Source organism: Musca autumnalis, unplaced genomic scaffold, assembly GCF_047663935.1.
Source record: "Musca autumnalis isolate F117 unplaced genomic scaffold, ASM4766393v1 scaffold_5, whole genome shotgun sequence".
Lineage (NCBI taxonomy): Eukaryota > Metazoa > Arthropoda > Insecta > Diptera > Muscidae > Musca > Musca autumnalis.
Genome location: NW_027412088.1, coordinates 206,368,641 through 206,392,716, shown reverse-complemented (window position 1 = coordinate 206,392,716; position 24,076 = coordinate 206,368,641). Strand labels below are relative to the sequence as shown.

Below are 24,076 nucleotides of genomic sequence, written 5' to 3'. Positions count from 1 at the left end.
ATGGCCTCTTTTCAAGTCGCGACATATTGAAATTACCCTAGATTTGTCCTTTTTTTTCTACCATTAGTCATCCCCTTCTCGGTTTGCCTGCAAAAAAAAACCTTTGCAACATTAACATTAGAACTTTATTTAAGAGAAACTTGCCCTTAGAGAACCCTCCTGTTAATGATAATATCGTACCTTTTACATTTTGGTTGGCAACGCGGAATCAGCTGCTCGTCTGAACACTTCCCAATTTTTGGAGACTATAGATTCCCCATATGATCGAAATGTCAAACTAACATAAAACAAAAACACACGCACAACACGCTGGCGGTATCGTTCCAATTTTTTAGTTTGTTTCATTTTTATTAATTAATATCTTTTTTTCTTTTTCAGGCGCCACTATGGGGATACTCTGGATTATCATTTGCAGTTGTGAAACACATCTTGGGGACATTATGCTTCCAATTTGCTGTTTCAGTATTGCAGACGATATCCATTGCATCGGCCATACATGCAAAACAGCCCAATATCCGCATCCACAACAATTCTTGGCATGGCTATCCATGGCCCGCATACCCATGGTTACCCTTAACAAGTGCCACCAATCGGCATGGCTATCCATGGCTCGCATACCCATGGATACCCTTATCAAGTGCCACCTGATAAAAATTTATAAAAAATACGAAAACAAAAACATTGAATCGACGTCAGTGGGCACGGCGGACCATTACAGGCATTACCGTGGTCTGCCACTCGGGAGTGCTCGCTCTAGCTACCTCCAGCTCTCCCAACTTTAATGCATCACGAGAGCTGGTGGAATTTCGTGGTTATGTGGCTGCCACGGAGGCGTCAAAAGCCACCCCCTAAGGTCCCTCCACGCAAAATTTTTTTTTGCTTGGCGATTGGGACTTAACATTTATGATGCCCCGCAACAAAACTCCAGGGCTGGCAAAGGAATGTAGTCAGGACTGGTGTGCGGGGCTATAGAAGTTTGAAGTCCGCGGTAAAGCCCAACGTGGGGAATTCTCACGCCCTGAGATTAAGCCGGGCTCTGGATTCCATTCTTGGTCTTAGGGAAGTATTATTGAACAGTCCTAAGTATAAGATATTACTTGGTGTGTTCTTACAGATCTTTCACCGGGATTTTGAGGCAAAAGTGAACGTCACATAAGCTACCGATTCCAAGATCGAAAAAAAAAATGGACGAAGACATCGGGTAAGGGTATTCTATATTTTATGTTTATTCGTGATAGGGTTAATCTGGGTAGGAGTATAATTAAGAGTTGGGATGTATAATCAAAAGGTATAATCAAGATAGGGTGTATAATTAAAAGGTTGTATAATTTAGGTATAGGAGAAGTATGAATACTAAGTAGAATATAATTTAGGGAAAGTATCAGACACATTGGTATCTATCACAGACGAGGTATCTTATTGCACCTATAGAAGTAAATCTATGAATGAGACAAGCACGACATACACTTAACGCTACCTAATTCTAATATTGCACTTGTCTATCACAGGATTTAATTCTATATTGCACTAATACTTTATATCCTTGACATGGTAAATACCAATGGACCTTCCTTGCATATTCTCCAATTCATACATGTTTTGCCCTACCGGCCGTACTATTCGACACTTAACAAACTTTTTGCAAAACTTTGAATTAATGTTTTTTGAAAAGTCGGATAGTATGGTATTCCGGCGATAGACTTCCTGTCCCGGACGAAACTTGACTACTCGAGCCCTTTTGTTATATTTTTCGGAACTTCTTATGTATGCATGGTGAAGGTTGGTTTTTATCTTTTCTCTAACCAGCTCAAGCTTGCCAGACCTATGCAATGATTTGAGTTCATGGTCGGTAAAAGACATCAATTTCCTGGCTAACTTATAATCAGAGCCATTTAAGAACATATGGTAACCAAATACCGCAAAAAAAGGGGTTACGCCAGTTGAGGCATGTATCGAATTTCTCAGAGCGCATTCTATTTCGGATAAATACATATCCCAATCCCTATGATCTTGATCTAGATATGTCCTTATGGCATTTATTACGGATTGGTTGACGCGCTCTGAGGCATTGGACTGAGGTGAATATACTGCGGTCCTCAGGTGTGTAATTTGATAGGCCTCCATCAGATCCTTGAATGATTGGGAAGTAAACTGTGCCCCATTATCGCTGTGGATCACCTCGGGAACACCAAATTTATGAAAAATTTCATCCACGAGAAATTTCACCACATTTCCGGTGGTTGCTTCTTTCATGGCTTTCAAAAATGTGAACTTGGTGAAGTGATCCACAACGATAAAAATATATGTATTGCCTTTTTTAGACCTTGGGTACTTCCCAAGGAAGTCTACATATAATTTTTGGAATGGCCTATCAGTTACAACCTCTTGTCCAATGCTAGGCATCATGTGCAGATTACTGGGTTTGGATTCTTTACACAATTGGCAGTTCCGCACATATTCCCTAACTTGAACGGTCATACGTGGCCAATAGAAAAATCTCCGAACACGTTCAAGTGTCTTAACTATACCGCCATGCGCTGATGTGTTAGTGTCATGGGCCTTTTTAATTAATTCACACGTTATACTAGATGGAATCCACAGTTTCCATCGAATCTCTTCATCATCCTGATCAGGTAGTACCTTCTTATACACATACCCATCTTCTATCTTAAGATCGGGTAATTTGTCTTGGTTCTCTTTAATGTTTTTAATTAGTTCAAGATACTCTTCACTCTCAAACTCGGTGGTCTCAAAATCTAAAAGTTCGTCTTTCGTAATTTCACTGACATCGATAGTCGGAGCTCTGGACAACATGTCGGCAACAACGTTATCTGCCCCCTTTCTATGTTCGATATTAAAATTAAAAGCTTGTAACTGTAAAGACCACCTAGCTAGCCTTCCAGTCAAGTCTTTTAAAGTCATAAGCCATTTCAGTGAGGCGTGGTCTGTAATGACTGTGAATGGCATTAATTCGACATATGGTCGGAATTTCTTGATTGCCATCACAGCAGCCAAACATTCCTTTTCTGTCACGCTATAATTGCGTTGACAGGCATTCAATTTCGCCGAATAAAAGGCTATTGGATGTTCTTCACCTTTATCATTTAGTTGATATAACACTGCTCCTATGCCATATTCGGATGCATCGCATTGTATGTAAAAATGCTTTGCAAAATTGGCATGGCGAAGCACTGGAGCAGATGTTAATGCTTTTTTTAAATTCTCGAATGCTTTTATTGCTGCCTCACTGATTTCAAATTTCTTTGTCTTCTTCAACGTATCGGTTAGAGGTGCGGAGATGGTGGCAAAGTCTTTAATAAAACGCCTATACCATCCCGCAGTCCCCAAGAAGCTTCGTACTTCTCTGGCATTTCTTGGAATTTTGATATTTCGTATTGCCCTTATCTTATCGGGGTCGGTTTTCAACTTCCCGCCGCCAATAATGAAACCCAGATACCTCAATTCCCTAAAACAAAATTGAGATTTCTTCAACCCAATCGTCAAATTTGCTCTCTTTAGGCATTCCGCTACTTCATTTAGGAGTCTCAGGTGATCTTGAAAGTCGCTAGATATGACCAGTAGGTCGTCTAAGTAAATGAATACATTTTCTTTTAGATGTGACGGTATAACCTTATCCATAAGCCTACACAAGCGTTGGGCCGCATTGCAAAGCCCAAAAGGCATTACCCGAAACTGATATAATGGGCGGCCTGGGACCGTAAACGCTGTGTAGGACTTACTCTCGTCATCAAGTTCTATTTGCCAAAAGGCGTACTTGAGATCGACACTACTTATATAATGCGTTTCATCGATTCTGCTTATAATGCCGTCAATGTTTTGGAGCGGGTAAGCGTCCTTTACGGTTAATTTGTTTAATTTTCGGGCATCCAAACAGAACCGATTCTTGCCTGGTTTTCTCACTATTGTAGTCCTGTTACTCCATGGACTATCACTTTCTTCTATCACGTTTAATCGTAGCATATTGTCCACCTCTTCATAGACGATTGTCTGAACTGCCGGGGATATTGGGTAATGGCGGTCTTTAACTGGTTCCGCGCCATCAACGAGCTTAATGGAGTGCTTTTCTAATGTTGTTTTTCCCAAACCCTTCTCCTCAAAAGTATCAAAATTCTTAATGACGTCATTCAATTGTTCCTCTTGTTCTTTCGACAGTTCATGGGGGTTCAACTTATACTTTTCTCCGTCTACCATATCGTTTTGAATCTGCTCTACATTTATTTCCTCGACCGGTAATATATTCGGGGCTATATTATAAAGTTTCCAGAAGTCGATTCCTAAATATAGCTCCTGTTCTAGGTCGGGACATAAATATAAATCGATATCCTTCTCACTTTCATTATACTTTATTCTAATTCTGACCTTTCCAATGACTCTATGTTGTTTCCCAGAGGCAGTTTTCACACTCGAGAAAATTGGTTTTATATCTTTTCCCAAATTCTCAACTATTTCCCTGCAACCTTTCCCCAACAAGCTTACTGACGCCCCAGAGTCAAGCAGTCCTTTCAGTATATGTCCTTCTAAATCCACTTCCGCAAAAGGTCTTGGATCGTATTGACGATTGGCTCTGGCTATGGCCTCAATAACACCTTTAAAAATGGTTCTCTTTTCTGCGAATTTCTGTCTGACTTTGGGAATTTTTTTAGTTGACAGTGGGACCTCATTACTTCCAAATATTCTCTGTCTTACTATGTCATAATTTGCCTCTCGTTCTTGGACAGGTAAATAGTGTCTAATTCTAGCATAATTTACATTTTTATTACCGGTTACGGTCTTTTCGTTCATATATTTTGACTCTTTAACGTTTTCTTGTTTATTTAAAATACTTCCAGGGGTATCTAGTTCGGACGAGGACCCCCTTCGCGTTCCCCGCCCTTGCTCCCATTTCCCTGCTGACAAATATTACATCTGGGAGTTGTAGTTCCCGGATTGCCACATCGGTAACAAAATAAAGATCTGGCAACCTCCTCACAGTCGCGGAAACCATGTCCTGACTTCCTGCAGTTCCAACAGGTTAGTTGGGGTTTTGATTGCCTATTATATTGAATTGCAGAGGCCGTTTCCATCTCTCCCACATCCTGTTCATAGTCAGACCTATGATATATATCCTCTACAATCTCACTAACCTGTCGGATAGGACGAGAATTTGGAATCGGCTGTCGATTTTCCCTCCTCAAAAAGTTCCTATCGGCCTCATTACATTCAACCCTAAGTTGTTCAACAGACGAGACCGGGATCGGGTAAACAATTCTACCAATACTTTCTTTCATGTTCTTTTTCAAAATCTTGATCATGTCAAAATCTGAGATCGGTTGTATCAACTTGGCTCGAATTTGACCCATAGCATGGAAGAAACTGTCTATCGATTCATTCATCTGCTGTTTTCTCTGGGCTAGGTCGGTGACGATTTCAACATTTGACCTAGAAGTCTGGTATTGGCTCATAATACTAAATTTCAGTTGCTCCCAGTCATGGACTCCGTGGGTCTTCAGAAATAGCCAGTACCATGATTCTGCCCTTCCCGATAATAGGAGAGGAAAGTCTCTGATGATTTCTGACCAGGGGAATTTATACTGATTTTGATAATACTCTAATCGGTATATAAATTCTTCAACCCCTAATCCACTTGAACTCCCATCAAAAGTTAGACCTAACTTGTTAATTCGTACCATACTGTACTCTTTCCTCGGTTCCACTATCACCTGTCTACCTTGCGACACATCTGAACCCCTAGCTGTCTCGTTTATTCCGGAAGTCGTCGATGTCCCGGGTACTTCCCTATTCTGCACTACATTCGACTGACCTACTGGGTTACTGGCGGTATTTGGGGCCTGGTTTGTGGTAGATCGCAGGAGCTTCTCCATAGCTAAGCTCAAATCCCCAAGTGTCTTTTTAATGTCCCTCATTTCGGACTGAACATTATGAACTGAAGATTCCAAAACTCTTATCTGAGGCAGATTATTCTGTAAGTATAGCGGACCCAAGGAATTTGATACCGGGGTTCCTACATTAATGGTTTCAGAGAAATCCATTATCGGATTATCACCCCCTCGATTCTCTTCGGCCATGTTTCCTTGAACACCCGTCTTTTTTCTTTTCTCTTCTACACTATTTATAGTCCTATTCAGGTCGAATATACTAGGTCTATCTCGTTTTCTGTTTTTAGATTGGGACCGGGTCTCCCTACTCATCCCCTTGTTCAAGTATTTGCAAAAACAAAACGTCTTTTGGAATTGTGAAAAGGTCGTTCTTTTAATTATTTTTTTAAACTTTTAACTAATTCAAAACTCTATCACTATATAAATATAAAAATCGTACTAATTGTTCTTCTATATATTTTTCCAGGAGGTGTTTTCTGGAGAGGTATGGTGTGTGCGGTTTAACATTGGCTATCCGTCTTCTTGGGTTGTGATGGATCATTCAAGAACACAAACAAAGGCTATACGTTTTACACAGTCTGATAAGTGCACTGATTTCGCCATTTCCGTAAACGACACCAGATATCAGTTCATGTATAAGGGTACTACTGACCTCTAAACTGTATCCAGAGCGGATACCCTCATCTTTAAACTGGATCACTATCAAACCTCAGGCTGATTCTAAAACTTCGATTCCTACCTGACATAATCTGTGCGGATACGGCTGTTTACGACAAAACAGGTATGTCACATCTTACACCAGTGTGTATTGGTCATTACTAATTTTTCCTTTAGAGCATCCACCATCAGATATCCTTGTACATCACTTCCTGGCACCTGTCCAGAAGGGTTACAACGATCACTGATTAAGTCACTCCATTTTCCAAAATAGTAATGTTATTCTATTTTTTCTTTTCTAGTGGGATATTTTCTAAGTGTTTTGATGACCTACACTTCCTAACATCTTTCACCGCGAGGGCTTCTTTGGCTTGGGCGCCATATTGTTACGTGTCCCTTTTTGTCTCGGCTAGGAGATGTCCTGACAAACTCCGACTAACTCTGCCGACTCTCTGAGGGCAGGTCCCATCCCGACATCTCAAGCCCAGGAACGTAAACAATCAAAAATAAACAGGGATAACTGCTGCAAACTACATCTATCATTAACCTATCCCATCACAACACCAAAAACCCCAAACATCGAGGTCCTTTAGCCGCCCACCCTACCATGATCATCAGCTCCAATCCCCTTTCCTGATGACCCCTATTCCCGCATTTCACCACACCACTTACCTTTCCTTCACCACCTCCTTAATAATGCTTTAACACCTCATGTTTTCTATCCTCAAAACATCAAGTCATATTTTATTTTTTTAATAGTGTAAAATTAATATTATCCTAAAAGCTAACAAATTTCTTTATTTTATATTTAGCAGATCAAGTAATCTCTAAGTGTAATATAAAAAAAATTAAAATAAATAAAAATGTATTATTAAAATAAATCAATCTCTCTTTTTTTTTAAGGCCTTATGCCTATTTTTTTTGTCAAAACATTTTAATTAATTAAACGATCGGTCTATTGACCAGTTAACAGATCACTTTAATGTCTTTAATCGTCCTTAGGACCAAATCAAAATCAATATCCAAAAAGGATTACTTAAAACAAAAGACTCAACAGACAAGCACAATGTTTCTGAGTACCTAACCCACCCTAATGTCGCAAAAAAAGAGCTCTTTTCTATCAAGGGACTACTAAGGGGGTCTAACAATCAGATTCACGAAAGCTTGCTCTATAGCAAATTATGAAATAATGTCCAAATAAGGATCAACTAAACATTAAATTGACGTACCTATTTAGCTTGAAAAGTTGAAACAATTAACAAATTTGAAAAAAAAAACAAAATTAACAAATAAATATAAATATGTCTATAAAAATATATAAAGATATAGGATAAAAATTTAAAATAAACTAAATATACTAATAAAGTCAAATATAAATTGATTAATAGTTGATTAAAATTTAGGTCCAATAGCTTTTTCTCATGATGGACAAAAATCAATAGTTAAATCTGGCCGGATATTTCCGTCACCAGGTTTTTTGTAATTAAAAGTAGTTTCTTCTTCGATCAATCAATTTTCACCGTCAATTGGGACCTTTTTTTGGATTGGTATATGTGCACATAATTTTCTTATCTTTTTGAAACAATTCCAGAACACTGTGGTGGTAATAAACGGTGTGGAGACTTCTTTGTATAAGATGAAATTTGTTGTCTCCAATAAATTATTTGGTGCTGAGCTTGGATGCGACGAGTGGGGACTCAATTTGTCGTTCCGGGTTTTGCCCATAGATGGTACTGGCAAATATAGGTAATGCAGTATCTTACCTTATTTTTCCCCGGATTATTTGGGTGTGTGGTTGTAGTGTCACTATCGCCTACAAGATATCGCTATCTGTCCACGAACCTGGCTTCGACCTGGCAAACCCAAAAAGGTTTAATTAAATAAACTGCCAAATACTCTTTAATAACAATAATTTTTGTATACCTTCTGAGTTTGTCGAAGTATATTTAATATACTGGCTCGCTTAGACTTTCACCACTCAAAAAAATGGATTATCCCACACTCGTAACCTACGTTAAACACTCATTAATCACTTTTATGTCACATTTTGTATTCTTGTATTTTGGAATCTTTACCTTTATTCTCAATAAAACAGTCTTTAGATATATAATATTTTCTTCACTGCTAAACTGTTCAAAACTGTTGACTTTATTACGGAATAAAAACGCTTACTAGCTCAACACCACTGAAAAACTAACCTTTTTTCCCATTTTTACTCTCTTTTATAGGTTCGTGAGAGAAAATGGCCTCTTTTCAAGTCGCGACATATTGAAATTACCCTAGATTTGTCCTTTTTTTTCTACCATTAGTCATCCCCTTCTCGGTTTGCCTGCAAAAAAAAACCTTTGCAACATTAACATTAGAACTTTATTTAAGAGAAACTTGCCCTTAGAGAACCCTCCTGTTAATGATAATATCGTACCTTTTACATTTTGGTTGGCAACGCGGAATCAGCTGCTCGTCTGAACACTTCCCAATTTTTGGAGACTATAGATTCCCCATATGATCGAAATGTCAAACTAACATAAAACAAAAACACACGCACAACACGCTGGCGGTATCGTTCCAATTTTTTAGTTTGTTTCATTTTTATTAATTAATATCTTTTTTTCTTTTTCAGGCGCCACTATGGGGATACTCTGGATTATCATTTGCAGTTGTGAAACACATCTTGGGGACATTATGCTTCCAATTTGCTGTTTCAGTATTGCAGACGATATCCATTGCATCGGCCATACATGCAAAACAGCCCAATATCCGCATCCACAACAATTCTTGGCATGGCTATCCATGGCCCGCATACCCATGGTTACCCTTAACAAGTGCCACCAATCGGCATGGCTATCCATGGCTCGCATACCCATGGATACCCTTATCAAGTGCCACCTGATAAAAATTTATAAAAAATACGAAAACAAAAACATTGAATCGACGTCAGTGGGCACGGCGGACCATTACAGGCATTACCGTGGTCTGCCACTCGGGAGTGCTCGCTCTAGCTACCTCCAGCTCTCCCAACTTTAATGCATCACGAGAGCTGGTGGAATTTCGTGGTTATGTGGCTGCCACGGAGGCGTCAAAAGCCACCCCCTAAGGTCCCTCCACGCAAAATTTTTTTTTGCTTGGCGATTGGGACTTAACATTTATGATGCCCCGCAACACGTATCGTCCATTGAACTGTGATTAAAATATCCTTGAGACATTGAAATTAGTTGCAATTATTGGTCTTCTTTGTTGATGACTTTAATTCGTAGCAATACAATAAAATGTGCATGTACACTTGTGTTGTGCACTCAACATAGCTCAAGATGATTCGATTTCTAAATTTTGATTACTATGTATACCTATTAAGTAAATAATGTGGAAAATACATACATATGTATGTCTAATTGCAATCAGTAAAAACAAGTTTTGGCAGAATTTTGTACGACGAAATCACATCATTAACCGAGCTAATCCACCCATTATTATAAGTCTTCTTTTGTTATAGTTTGGATTTTACGTACAGATTTATAGCGCTCCGGCTAACTTAATGTTAAAAGTGATCATAAAATTTCAAGTAGAGCCTTTTCGCATTAACTTTTATTGTGAAAATTATTCTTCTGATGTCTCCAAATTGGAGTTGACTATTTTGTGTTTTCAAATTTATCCAAAAGTAAAAGAAAGCATATAATAATGGCCCTTATTATATTCAAAGACATAAATATGTCTTTGTTATATTTTTTATTTCTTCTAGTGGTAAAGAAATAATAGGTCTGTCTAGTTACTTTCCCAGCAAGAACTTTCTGAGAGAGTAAGGAGTTTTTATTCTCTTTTGCAAAAACCAGCAAGCAATCAGCTGACTTGCCAAAACAGAACAATTTGTCCGCCAATAAAGGAACCAAAGGAAACATATACTCTGTTCCAGAACCTGCAAAAACCTACTATTTTTTAGTACGATAACATTTGGTCTGTTCCAGTATTGCAAGAATCTACTAATTTTTACTATTTTTTCCGATAACATAAAGGAAAAAATGTTATCGTAGTAAAAAATAGTAGCTTCTTGCAGGTTCTGGAACAGAGCAATTTTTTCCTTTATGTTATCGAAAAAAAAAAAAACAGTAACAATTAGTAGATTCTTGTAGTTCTGGAACAGACCAATAAATGTTGTATTTTATTAAAAATAAAAAAAAAGAAAACGATAAAAAATACATTTCTTAATTTTGCAACTTTGACTTGCTTATTTCCACAATAAAATTGTTTTCAATTTGCACAGACATACATACATATGTAAATCAACGAACAATTAAAAACATAGGTATGATTGATTGTTTTCAGAAAGAAGTGTTACAAGTTATTGTTAGAAAAAAATTTGTCCAGCAAGAATTTGCAAACTCTCAGTAAAAGAACTGTCAAAATGTCTCTCTCGATTCGCTCTTTAGCTTACTTTTTGTAACAGACGACTTCCAGCAACAATTGGTACAAATTGTTACAAATTTTAGGGTAACCAGACTTAATATGATGTAGAAAAAGAGTAAAAATGATTGCATACTTTTAGGCGCAAATTTGAAGGGCTCTAACAAAAAAATAGTATAGCAGTGAATTGAATTAAATAATGAGATTCAGCAATGTTACAAAATTCAAGCAATTCAAAACACTCTGATCAAATTCATTTTTCATTTACGTATTTATTTTAATGATATTGCAAGTTTTTTAGGTAGTTCAGAAATGTTCAATAATCTTGCTACTCAAACCGTAAATAATTACTCTGGACGAGTTTAAAAAGTGAAAAAAGTTTGTAAAGTGAAACGGTTCTCCAGGTTTTATAATATTGAAAAACAAACTTTTCTCTATCTAAGAATTGCGGGGAAACTCTTAGTACTAACATAAATTTCCTCACCGTGAAGTGGAGAATGTGGTAGGGAATATTAGAAATTACAGAGCTATGTAAATTTAGCAGCTCAAAATAGAAAACTAGTCCTTGTCACTTCGATTTAATTCACAAGTTACGTGTTCATTTTTGGTATTGATCACTAATTACCCTAACGACATCTATTGTCTTGATTTCCCTTGAAAATAACTGGTGAGTGTAGGTATGTCTAGTATTTCTAGTTCCATCGACTTGCGTAACATCAACAAATAGCTGCTATTGTTGATAAGAATTTGCAACCCGCTTTGAAATACATGGCAAGAAACCAGAAAACAAGCACACAAACAAAATTCAATTTAGGGTCGATCAATCACATTTCTCTGGTTGTATAAAAATCTCAGCATTTATTGAAAAAAAAAATACAATTTTATTTTCGTTTCATGATGATTTCTTAAATCGCTGTTTTTTCCTTACAATTAGCTAAAACAAAATTAAATGCACTTAAAACCAATCACACTTCTTCTGTTCCAAAGAAGATTATTTTTGATCGACCACAAGTTTAACTTGTTTTTGATCCCTTCTGGAAGAAAGCATCTTACAATTTGCCAGTCAATTCTGGTACAGCCTTGAACAAATCAGCAACCAAACCAATATCGGCTACTTGGAAAATTGGAGCTTCAGGATCCTTATTGATGGCTACAATAGTCTTGGAATCTTTCATGCCAGCCAAATGTTGAATGGCACCGGAAATACCGACAGCAACATATAGATCGGGGGCAACGATTTTACCAGTTTGACCAATTTGCAAATCATTGGGTACATAGCCAGCATCGACAGCGGCACGAGAAGCACCCACAGCAGCTCCGAATTTATCAGCAAGATCGTACAACAATTTGAAGTTATCACCTGATTTCAAACCGCGACCACCGGAAATAATAACCTTAGCACTTGTCAATTCAGGACGATCCGATTTGGTCAATTCTTGACTAACAAATTCGCTAAGACTTTGGGCATAATCCCCAGCAGGAGCAGGTTCAACGGCACCACTACCACCAGTAGCAGCAGCTGGAGCGAAATTGGTACCACGTACAGTAATGACTTTCACGGGATCCTTTGAGCGCAAAGTGAGAACAGCATTACCGGCATAAATGGTACGCACAAAAGTATCTTCACTCTTGACATCAATGATTTCGGAAATTGGGGACACATCCAATTTAGCAGCAACGCGAGGCAAAACATTTTTGCCAAAGGCAGTGGCACCAGCCAAAATGTGAGTAAATTTGAATTGGTTTTGGGCAGCCAAGACCAAAGGAGTCAGAGATTCAGCTGTGAAACCTTTGAATGCATCATTTTCAGCTACCAAAACCTTGGCAACTCCCTCAACTTTGGCAACAGCTTCAGAGGCCTATGCGACATACAAAAGACAGCATATGATAAGCATACGAATAATGATAAGTGTTATGCAAACAGTTTGCGCAAACTTACGGGACCACATTTGGTACCAGCTACCAGAACTGTAACATCACCACCGATTTTCTTGGCTGCTGAAATCGTGTTCAATGTGATGGGATTCAAAGCCTCATTATTGTGTTCAGCTACTACCAATGTGCTTTTGCAACGATGGAACTAGAATATGAAGAAACCAAAGATATTTTTAAACCCATAAAAACATGGTATTGATTTGATAAAGCAACTTACGATGCTACTACGTAATACACCACGAGTTGAGCTGGCGGCGAACATCTTGCTTTACTATAAAAATATATTAGTTGGCACAAAGCAAATCACAGCTGTAATAGATGAATATATTTTTATTAATTAAATTGTAATAAGGGCAAATTAATTAAACCACTCACTCACTTCACTCTCACTAACCGAGCGAATGAAATCAAAGGTCGGGTCGGCCAATCGCACACTTTGGAGCTGAAGTGGGAAACTATTTGGCGGCGCAACAGGTGAGCTATCAATTCGGGGTGATTAGTTCACACCGTGCTATCATTTTCGGGTGACTAGCCCGCCGTCAAAATCTTCATTATCGGGGTATGACCATAATAGTTGTGTCTTTTTACTTTTTCAGTAATAATTATTCAGTAACTTCTTTTCAGAGAGTAAGAGATATTTTGCTCTTTGATACGAAAATAAAGAAAAAAGTAAAAAGACAGCATTTATTTATTTATTTATTTATTTATTTCAAAATTCATATATGATACAAAGCCTCAATGGCCAATTAAACGTATCTCAAGACAAAAAAAAAACCTGAGTTATAAAAATAATAAATTCAATTTAATTTACTTAAATACATTAATATATAACAAATAATTATTATTTAAATGCAGATATATTTCTTCGGCTCCCAAGCCATAAAAACAGTTAAAGAGAAAAAAAAAAAAAAAACAATAAAAAAAGTCCAAAGAGTAGTAACTCAACATGTGCTGATTATTCAAAGAGTGACTTATTATACATGACTTTAAATATATATGGATTGTTGTTCACGTAGCCTTTGCATGTATCTAAGGATTTTCAAACGAAAAGAGTTATTGGTGTGAGAAAAAATACGTAGTTCTATTGGTAAAAAATTCCAAAACCGAGCGACTCTGACTAAGAAAGACTTACAGCCTGTTTCTGTATGTCGAAAGAAGAATGTGTGCGAAAGAAAGACGTCCAAACTCTTGTGTGTTTTTCAAATTTGTTTTTTGTTTTGAAGCAAAAGCAAAGGTATAATTATTTCGAAAACTAAAGTTCGGGCGTGTTTCATTCGCACACATTCTTCTTTCGACATACAGAAACTGGTTGTTAGAATACACATCTTTCAAAATCAAAGGAATAAAAATCTGAGGATTTCTAATAGTGTTTAAAAAAGTAAATGTCCTACTAAGAGCAAAAGGCATGCCATTTTTAATAAGATTGTAAAAAAGCAACACACAACGATAATTGACAAACATATCAAATGAGCACCCTAGAAAACGAATGACATGTTCAGATACATGACTTCTTCGTCGAAGATTAAATAAAAAACGTGTAATAGTATTCACAATACGGTTCACTTTGTCAATATTTCCGCCAATAGTGCCAGAATATACCTCAAACCCATACAAGACTTGAGATAACAATAGAGAATTCGCCAGCATTAACTTAATTCTGTAAGGGAGATATAAATTTGATCCATAAACTCTACGCAACATACCCCAAACTCTCCCAGACAAAGCATCAATATGACTCTCAAATGAAAGATCACAATCAATAATTACACCCAAACACTTGTGCTGCTGTACGAAGTCAATTTTAGTGCGATCCAAGAAGATGTCAATATTAGGCAAAAGGTTATTATTACCAAAAAATAACGCCTTGGTCTTAGAAGGGTTGACTTTTAATGAATTCATTGTCGCCCAACGAAGAAAATAATTTAGATTTGAATTTATATTACTTTCAAGAATGTTGATAGTATCACGTCTACTATTAAAGAGCAAGAATATATCGTCTGCAAATATAAAAGTAGAGCAAAAAACAGAATTCATGCAACGAGGAAGGTCATTCACATATAGGATAAATAGAAGGGGACCAAGTACAGATCCTTGTGGAACACCAGAGAACAAGGGTAGGCAATTAGATTGACAACCATTTAGAACAACAAACTGGCTCCTATCACACAAGTAGGAAAAAATTAGTTTACAAGCAGATTTAGAGAAGTTACAGCCAGTTTCTGTATCTCGAAAGAAGAATGTGTGCGAATGAAACACGCCCGAACTTTAGTTTTCGAAATAATTTTAATTTTGCTTTTGCTTCAAAACAAAAAACAAATTTGAAAAACACACAAGAGTTTGGACGTGTTTCTTTCGCACACATTCTTCTTTCGACATACAGAAACAGGCTGTTAAACTCATCTCTCAATTTTAAAATAAGTGAGGTATAATTAATAGAATTGAAGGCTTTGGACAAATCTAAGGATATAAGAACACTAACCATATCATCGTTGATGGCTTCACGAACAGATTCAGTTAGTTGAAGCAATAAATGAGTAGTGTTATGTCCCTTGCGAAAAGCAAATTGACAATCATTAATCCGACTTTCACAAATCTGAAGCATTTGATTCTTAATGACATGCTCCATAATCTTTGATACAGCAGGCAAAATAGAAATTGGCCTCAAGTCATCAGAATCCCTAATAGACCGCGATTTTGGAATTGGCACTACTCGAGCTGTCTTCCACGCAGATGGGAAAACTGACGTAGTTAAAATAGAGTTAAACAGGTTCAGTATAAGGCCCGAGACATATGGAAAAACTAGTTTAATGAAGGATATAGGTATGCCGTCAATACCAACAGATTTAGATGTAACCTTATTTATTGCTTCACAAAGCTCATCTTCATTAATGCAACGAAAAGAAAAAGACGAATCAGCATCCAGGAAATCATCCACATTAAAAGATACATCGTAAGATACATCAGAAGCATTTGCAAAGAACTCATTGATAGTATCAACATCAATATTTATCCCCTCATTGTTGTTTCCAACACAGCCATGACTTCTTAGAACCTTCCAAAGTCTAGTGGAATCCATTCTTCCATAAAGCCTCGCATAATGAATTCTCCTCTCTTTGCGTATAACAGATTTTGCCTTGTTCCTGTACTTGCAATAGACCCGCCAGTTTTGCCGAGATGGGTCCCTTTGGAAAGAAAGGAAAGCCAGATCCCTTATCGAAGTAGCAAACCTGACTCCACTTGACTGCATCCAAGGATCACCCGAGTAACGAATTACTTTCCTAGCAATAGGAACAAACGAAAAAAGTTCATCGAAGAGAGAACATAAATAAGAACATTTAACATCCACATCCGTACACTCTACAATCAAACTGCTATCAAAGGAGGCAAGGAATGAAAATAAACCATCCCAATCAGTGTTCCTAAAATCGCGGAATTCAAAATAGTCTGGTAAAGGATTATAATTAATAGAGAGAGATGCAAAAATAAGAGCATGGTCAGAAATCGCAGGACACTGAACCTGATTAGAGTAGCTCAAGAGAGCACAGTCACTGACTAACATGAAATCAATCAGAGATGTCGACCGACTACGTAAGTCAAAGTGCGTAGGGATTGAGTTATGAGCAATATCTAGATTCAATCCAGTACAAAGTGACCGAAACAGGTTTGCTCTCGAAGGATTAAATAAATTGCAGTTGAAATCTCCAACAGTTATTATATTAGTATATTCAGCAAACATGTCACAATGAAGGTTCTCAAAAACATCTACATTACCCGAAGGTAAATAAACAACACCGAAAAGAAGTTTAGTATTAGAAAATTGCAACTCTATGAAAAGAGACTCACAATGTCGGACTGAGGTTTTAGAAACATACTTGTATTGAAGACCCTTAGAAACATATATTCCAACACCACCACCTCTAGCTGCTATCTGACGGTCATTACGACACATGTTGAAGCCTGGAATAGAAACAGCAGAATCCAATATATCAGACGAGAGCCATGTCTCAGAAATAGCAAAGATATCAAATGTATTATCTTCCAAAATACGTTTAATTTCATCAAATTTAGTAGTAGGTTTAATGCTCCTGCAATTTAGATGAGCAATTTTAAGATTATTTTTATATGGATGCAATAAACTTTTTAGATAGGTGTTACCACTCACTACTGGACCAAGATTATCGTTAAAAGACATCAAAAACATAGTAAACTTTAGCAAGACAACAGTTGATTACCAAAATAAAAACATTGGCGCCAATGCATGAAGGAAAAATTTTAAGCAAAATAAATAAAAAAAAAACTATTAATATATTAGCTCTGTTCCTTTACGTGCAAGAATCTTCAAATTTTACCACTTTTTACTCGAAAAGCGTTCCTTTACTTCAGACACCATACAATTCATATGGGAGCAATTTTCAACTTTTGCTACTTTTGCCGGTTTTACCACTTTCAAAAGTAAAGGAACAGACCAATTACTATAATAATCAATAAATATAGCTGAATCGTAATATTTATAGTATTTTTCCACAAAAATAAGGTAAACATTGAGCAGCTGACCATAAGCAGATGATTAAAAATCGAACTTGCTAAATGTTGCTGGGAAAAATTCTTTCAGCAACTTTTAGCAATTTCTCAGCAAACAACTGTCAAAATTGTTCTCTCACTTCGCTCTCTTTTACTGAACTTTTGTGTAAAAAGACAGCATTTAGTAACATTTCGTAATAATTATTACAAATTATCACGTAGGGCCTGTTTCACTATGTCGAATGAAAATGATTGCGAACGAAAAACACATAAACTTTGGTTTTTATGGCAATATTGACTTTGTGTTTGCTTTAAAACAATTTCAACATTTAAAAATCATACACGAGTTTAGTTGTTTTTCTTTCGTTTTCATTTTCATTCGACATAGTGAAACCGGGCGGTAAAAAGACACACCTAATAATACAGGCATGTGATTTTATTCACAATAATGCATTTTGACAACTAGTGTGATAATCAGCTGTTTTTGCCGCTGTACCTGTATTATTGTGCCATTAACCATACCATGGTGGAATAAGAAGGTGTTACATCAATAACAATAATTGTACCATTTATCAGACCAAACGTCAAATTTATTCACAATAAATCATTACTGTGAATTGCTTGTTTACCTTTTGTATGTGATTTTATTCACAATAATGATAATCAGCTGTTTTGCCGTTTTACCCATGGTGGAATAAGAAGGTGTTACATCAAATCATGTCAAACGTCAAATTTGCTAATGCTTCCATACATGCTGTGAATTGCTTGTTTACATTTTGTATGTGATTTTATTCCTAATAACGCATTTTGACAACTAGTGTGATAGTCAGCTGTTTTTGACGCTGTACCTGTATTATTGTGCCATGAACCATACCAAACGTCAAATCTGTTCACAATAACGCATTACTGTGAATTGCATGTTTACCTTTCGTATGTGATTTTATTCACAATAATGATAATCAGCTGTTTTGCCGTTTTACCCATGGCACAATACATGGTACAATAAGAAAGGTTGATGCATCGGCGAATTGCTACAACAAAGCAACTTTTTTTGTAATGTAAACTGTCAAAATTTTCGCCAAACGGTCTCTTGTTGTCTCTTTTTATCGCTTGTGTTTGTCTATAAAGTGTAGACTTGCTATCTCTTACTTACCGAATCATATGGTTTTTTGTTTTGATTTTTCATGGCGAATTCATAGTTTTTTTGACGTTTTAGATTCGATCAGCTGGGCTGAGGCATCTACCTTTCTAATTTTACCATGGCACCATGATGAAATTATAAGGTGGCGTAAAACGGCCAGCTGATTGGTTTCAATCTGTCAAATATTTTGTTATTGTGAATAAATTGTTTGAAAACGTAAACAAACATTTTGACATATTGAAGAATTTTCGGCCAAAATAGAGTTGTTGTTGTGGTACTTACGTGACCTGTTAAATAGATCTTGCATGGCACAATAAAAGTACACGGGCAAAAACAGCTGATTATCACATTAGTTGTCAAAATGCATTATTGTGAATAAAATTACATACAAAAGGTAAACAAGTAATTCACAGTAATCCTTTATTTTGACGTTTGGTGTGGTAAATGGCCCGATTATTGTTATCGATGTAACACCTTCTTATTCCGCCATGGTTTTACCTGTATTATTGTGCCATGAATACAGGTATCCGCATCAGCCCGCCGGACGCAGAACCGGGTCTAACCCGCTTAAATATGTAGCAGGGTAACCTAAACTAGAGTTAAGCCAACATTTATTTTGAAAGTAGTTTTAATTAGGAAATGTTATTGCAAAACCCTCTCTCCTCGACTTTTAAATAATTGAAATTTCTTTCAAGTTAATAAATAAGCATTATATTAGAATATATAATTATATACGGACATGGCGATGGTTAAAGCTAAATAACACATAAATACGTTGTAATATTTAATTTATTACTGAAAAAATTACAAACTACTGTTCCTTTTCCTCTTCTCCAGCTTCCAAGGACGACGATTCATATAAGGCAATACGTTTGCGATGCCTTTCACATTTGGGACATGGTTGATTGTCGTTTAAACAATCAGCATGGAAAACGGATCCACATGTTGAACACTGTTTAAGAGTTAAAAAAATCGAATCAAGAAAGAACTATTTTAAGTAAAACTTATTTCAAAATAAACTTACCCGATAAGTTGTTTCTATGTGAAAGGGATATAAAACTTTAGGTCCTTTGCATATTTCACATATAAAACCCTTCAAACTGCATAAGGGACATTTTAAAATGTGAGCTTCGCCCATTTTGAAGGCTTTTTGCAATTTCTGATACAACAAGCCGCGTTGTATCATTCCCAAATCACCAATGGAATACTGATGAATGTGTTCATACAAATATTCCTTACCGAAAAATAAACTTTGCAATTCCTCAAAACTTTTGGGACTACATGTAACCAAGTAGGCTCGTATAAAGTTGAGGCGAATGCGTAAAGCCTGTAACTCGGCCATGGCCTCCGAAGCATTGTAGATATCTGGATTAAGTAGCTAAAAATTGAGGTTACTAAAATTAATTCAAAAATATTTTCAAAAGATAGGTAAACTAGATGTAAATTGCAAAATGTATCGGCCTTAAGGCTTTCTATTCAAAATGTTTCAATAAATATACAAAATAAATAACATCTTACCTTTAAATCAATAAATGGTTGTGTACGAAATTCCGCCAAAAATGATGCCGCTTTCTTTGATACCAAGTACTTACGAAAGTCCCAATTATATATTATTTTTGCTGGTATAATGACCGGTTCAATATCCATGCAATTATCACAGAAATAGTTGCCACTAAATGCACAAACCCTAGAACAAGAAAAAACACTCCAAGCATATTATTTAGTCTATTATAATACAAAGACGGCAGCCCTACCTAAAATTAGAATAACCTATTCCCAATGGATGTTGACATGACTTGCACAAAAATCCTTGAACATCCAATCCGGGTTCTCGCGCCAATTTACATAATTGTTCTACCATTTCTTGCAATTCTTGTATATCAAATCTCTCCATGGAACCTCCTGAAACAACTTCGAAATCTGACTTATTTGATTCACATTCATCGTCACAATTCAAGGTGGACTGTGAAACTGCAATTCCTGTGGTATTTTGCAATAAAAACTTTTCCCACACCTCTGTCCAGTCCACCTCCCGCTGCCTTTCGTGTTTGCGTAGCAAGGCATTATAACTGCAACGATCTGTTGCAGGAGATCTCAATGAACTGGCAGAACTGGTCAAGCTTAGTGACCGTTGCAAGTGGAATGGACGCTCCTGAGTATTATCACCATAATTCATATCAGAACACCAGGATTTCTGCATTAGACTACTAAGAGAATTGCTACCACTTGGATTGGCTTCCATACATGTTTCCACATTTTCCTTGGGCATTTCATCCGTTAGCGAAGATTGCTGTACAGCTGTTGTTGGCTCTTGGGCCAAACTGTCCTCTTCCATTTCTTCGACTTTTTGTAGGAATAAATCAACATTCAAGCGAGTATTTACATCATCAGTGGCAAACGGCGTGCTACTCTGAAAAGGACTATTCGAAATAGATTCTGAAAAAAGTTGATTTGTGCAAAGTGGCTGTGGCATAGGTATGGCTCTTGTTTCCTCCACCAAAGAACTTGCCACATCTAAACCACTGCTAATAGGACATGATTTCATTGTGGGAGTCCATAGTCCTGATAATTGTAAAGCATGATCTGGCCACTGATTCATTAGGCTAGTATTAAAGGGTAATTTGAATTGTACTAAACTTTCTACATTATTTATCAAATGTATTGCTCTCTCTAGGCGTGATGAGTCCTTGATTAAGGCATACTTTTTATAGTATGGACTCAGTGATGATGAGTTCTTGCCCATATTATTTAAATATGAAGAAAGTAAGCCATCATTGAGACTCAGACGAATCCAAGCGCGGCACATACCAACTTCTGAAGTCACTTGCGTCAGTGAAGATAACTTAAAAAAGAAAAGCCAAATATGATATATGTATATGCATTCGGAAATGTTTATTCCAAATTACCTGTTCTATTACTTCTTTGTGCAGAAACACCATAATTGGTGAATAGAAACTTGGTTCGGGCCTACGTTCATTTTCAACCTCCGTAATAATGCTTAATGTTTGCCACAGGAATGAATCCTTAAGGCCATGTAGGAAAACAGCTTCTATTGTTGTTACCAAATTATTGGAGGCTTCGCAAAGCTCCAAAACAACACCTTAAACAATAAATACGTAATTAGATCATATGAAACATTGGCATAAATTGAATACTCTCACAGATGGCGGAAAATATATTTTTCTTTTAAATTGTATTTTTTCCAAGTAGCAGGCCTTTACACAGGTGAATTTTTGGAACTTCACTTCAGAGGCCCATATCTCGAGAAGTATGAACTTCTCGTAATCAGGACGAAAAAAACGTTTGGTAAAAATTTCATATTTTTCCGACAGCTGGGAGAGTATTCAATTTGTTCCGAAAGTTCTTCCATTAGAAATTAGGAAATTGGACATGGTGAATATCATATAATATCATGTAAACAATCCTTTCGTGATTCCTGACAGTTTACATTCGTTTGTATGTAGGTTTGTTTTGCTTTCAACTGACCTTCTCTTTTGTCTTGGATATCGTATTCAATTTCTTTCACATTTTCTTGTAGAGCTTCCAGAATCGCTTCCTTAACTGCTATTTCCCGTTTACTCGATACTCCACTAAGGCTCCGAAACAAGGAACTCATGTTGGGATTAGGTCAATAGAAAAATAAAATAGTTTGTCCATAATTACATTCGGCAATTTTCCTTGCGGCAATTGTCAGTTTGACGGAGAGAGGGGTGAGGCACATGGTAACCCTTTGCCTCTCAACACCCTCTCTCACCGACAAACTGACAATTGCCGCAAGGAAAATTGCCGAATGTAAATATGGAGTTTCCTTGTTTTCATTGAGCCTGAATGACATTTATAAAAATGTCATTTTTCTGAACGAAAATACAAAGTGAATGGCTAACGCTTTGTGTGCTATCATTTTACTGAAAAACTGAAAAGAACAAGTTCAAATAAATATCCCAGCAAAATTTTACATTAAAAAATGCAGTTTAATAATTATTTTTACAATAGATTATTTAAAGACATACATAGGATATTTTTTTAATTAGTTTAATTATAAAAATGCAGGGTATCTCAAAGTAAATACAATACATTTATGATGAAATTATAAAACGCCTGTTAAGCGGGGTACACACGATCAGTTTTGACTGTCGATTTTTCGGAAACATCGATAACCCAACCTTTACACATGCCAGTGACAGTTCGAAAAATTCAATACATACACAATATTTTACTACCACAATTACATTTTTTGAATTGTCGACTCCACTGGCACTAGATTTTTCATGCCAGCAAAATTTTGAGCTGGCTGCCAGTGATATGTCGAAAATGAAAAAAGAGTTGCCGAGACTATTTTTTAATACATGTACATTTTTTGTTTCTTTTAAGAATGTAAAGATTTAATGCATATTTTCAAAAAGATTAGAAAACACAAATAATACGTCTTGGTAGCTGCAATATATTAGTGGTTAGTAAAGACATAATTTTGATGTTTTTCATGCAAATATAAGTCCCAATTTACATTAGGCGAGTTTACTTGCGGCAATTGTCAGTTTGTAGGTGAGAGAGGGGGCTGAGGGGCAAAGGGTTACCATATGCCTCACCTCTCTCTCCTTCAAACTGACAATTGCCGCAAGTAAACTCGCCTAATGTAAATTGGGACTAGGTTGATATACAATTTCCCTTTGGGATTATACAATATTGAAAAGGCGGCAATACCAGATTCATTATGTTTATGATTGAAAACAATCTTTTTAAAACGAAATAAAGTAAAAAGTAATAAAATATGTTGTGAATTGTGTTTTAAATCTGAAATATAATGCACTTTTGTGTGTTAATGCGGCTTAAGATAATTTTGAAATTGAACTTGCACTGGCATGTGTAAACACACAAGAAAACTGCATGCCAATCGAACACTTTTTCGGCATTTTCGAGTATAATACATGTACTCAATTGGCACCAATTTACTGGCATGTGTAACTTTAGCGTAAATGTCAAACCGTCCAGCAACCACAAAATATTTTGTGGTTGCCTGATGACTGACAAAAAAGAACGGCCACACTGGCAAGCAACCGATTATTTGAGCAAAACTGGCAGTCAAAATTGATCGTGTGTACACCACTTTAGACTATGAAGTTTTACTATGATTTAAACTGTCAATCCCATAGAATATACGTCAAATAAAATCCAGTAGATTTAGATCTACGATTTGATCACGATCACATTAGAAATCGAGTGGATTTATAAGTTTAAACGTATTATAAGGTGGCATAAAACGCGTTGTGGTTTCAATCTGTCAAATTTTTGTTTTTGTGAATAAATTGTTTGAAAACGTAGACAAACATTTTGACATCTTGAAGAATTTTCGGCCAAAATAACCAAGTTAAATAAAATTGAATTGAAATAGAATGGTTGTTGTCCTAAACCGTGAGGTTGGTCTCAGCAAAAAAGTTCGCAACTTTAGTTTATAAATTTTATAACAAAATTTTGGAAATGTACACACTCTTTTTTGTCTTTGTAGGGAGGTATCTAAACAAATACTTATAAA

General features: G+C 36.4%; 2 protein-coding genes and 2 long non-coding RNA genes across 5 annotated transcripts; 1 reads left to right on the top strand and 3 right to left on the bottom strand.

Annotated features, from left to right (window-relative positions):
* The first annotated feature begins 300 nt into the window (after positions 1–300).
* LOC141404695 (uncharacterized) lies at positions 301–7,435 on the top strand. The gene is made up of 3 exons (XR_012413066.1): positions 301–1,201; positions 6,364–6,678; positions 6,857–7,435. It is a non-coding gene; the product is annotated as an uncharacterized lncRNA (long non-coding RNA).
* A 601-nt stretch (positions 7,436–8,036) lies between these two features.
* Positions 8,037–8,773, bottom strand: LOC141404694 (uncharacterized). The gene is made up of 3 exons (XR_012413065.1): positions 8,630–8,773; positions 8,478–8,563; positions 8,037–8,407 (listed from the first exon to the last, which is right to left on the bottom strand). It is a non-coding gene; the product is annotated as an uncharacterized lncRNA (long non-coding RNA).
* Positions 8,774–11,758: 2,985 nt separating this feature from the next.
* wal (electron transfer flavoprotein subunit alpha wal) lies at positions 11,759–13,357 on the bottom strand. Of its 2 annotated transcripts, none has more exons than XM_073988287.1 (4): positions 13,264–13,357; positions 13,102–13,193; positions 12,889–13,029; positions 11,759–12,808 (listed from the first exon to the last, which is right to left on the bottom strand). In XM_073988287.1, the coding sequence occupies exons 2-4, from the start codon at positions 13,144–13,146 to the stop codon at positions 11,999–12,001; spliced, it is 996 nt and encodes a 331-aa protein (XP_073844388.1). In that variant the 5' UTR covers positions 13,147–13,193; positions 13,264–13,357; the 3' UTR covers positions 11,759–11,998. The 2 variants fall into 2 exon arrangements, with proteins under 2 accessions (XP_073844388.1, XP_073844387.1); XM_073988286.1 differs by having other exon boundaries at positions 13,260–13,343.
* Positions 13,358–19,230: 5,873 nt separating this feature from the next.
* On the bottom strand, positions 19,231–22,397 carry Plekhm1 (Pleckstrin homology and RUN domain containing M1). The gene is made up of 7 exons (XM_073990780.1): positions 22,354–22,397; positions 22,033–22,197; positions 21,453–21,646; positions 20,301–21,388; positions 20,065–20,233; positions 19,571–19,924; positions 19,231–19,498 (listed from the first exon to the last, which is right to left on the bottom strand). Exons 2-7 carry the CDS (start codon positions 22,160–22,162, stop codon positions 19,358–19,360), a joined length of 2,076 nt encoding a protein of 691 aa, XP_073846881.1. The 5' UTR covers positions 22,163–22,197; positions 22,354–22,397; the 3' UTR covers positions 19,231–19,357.
* Between the last annotated feature and the right edge of the window lie 1,679 nt (positions 22,398–24,076).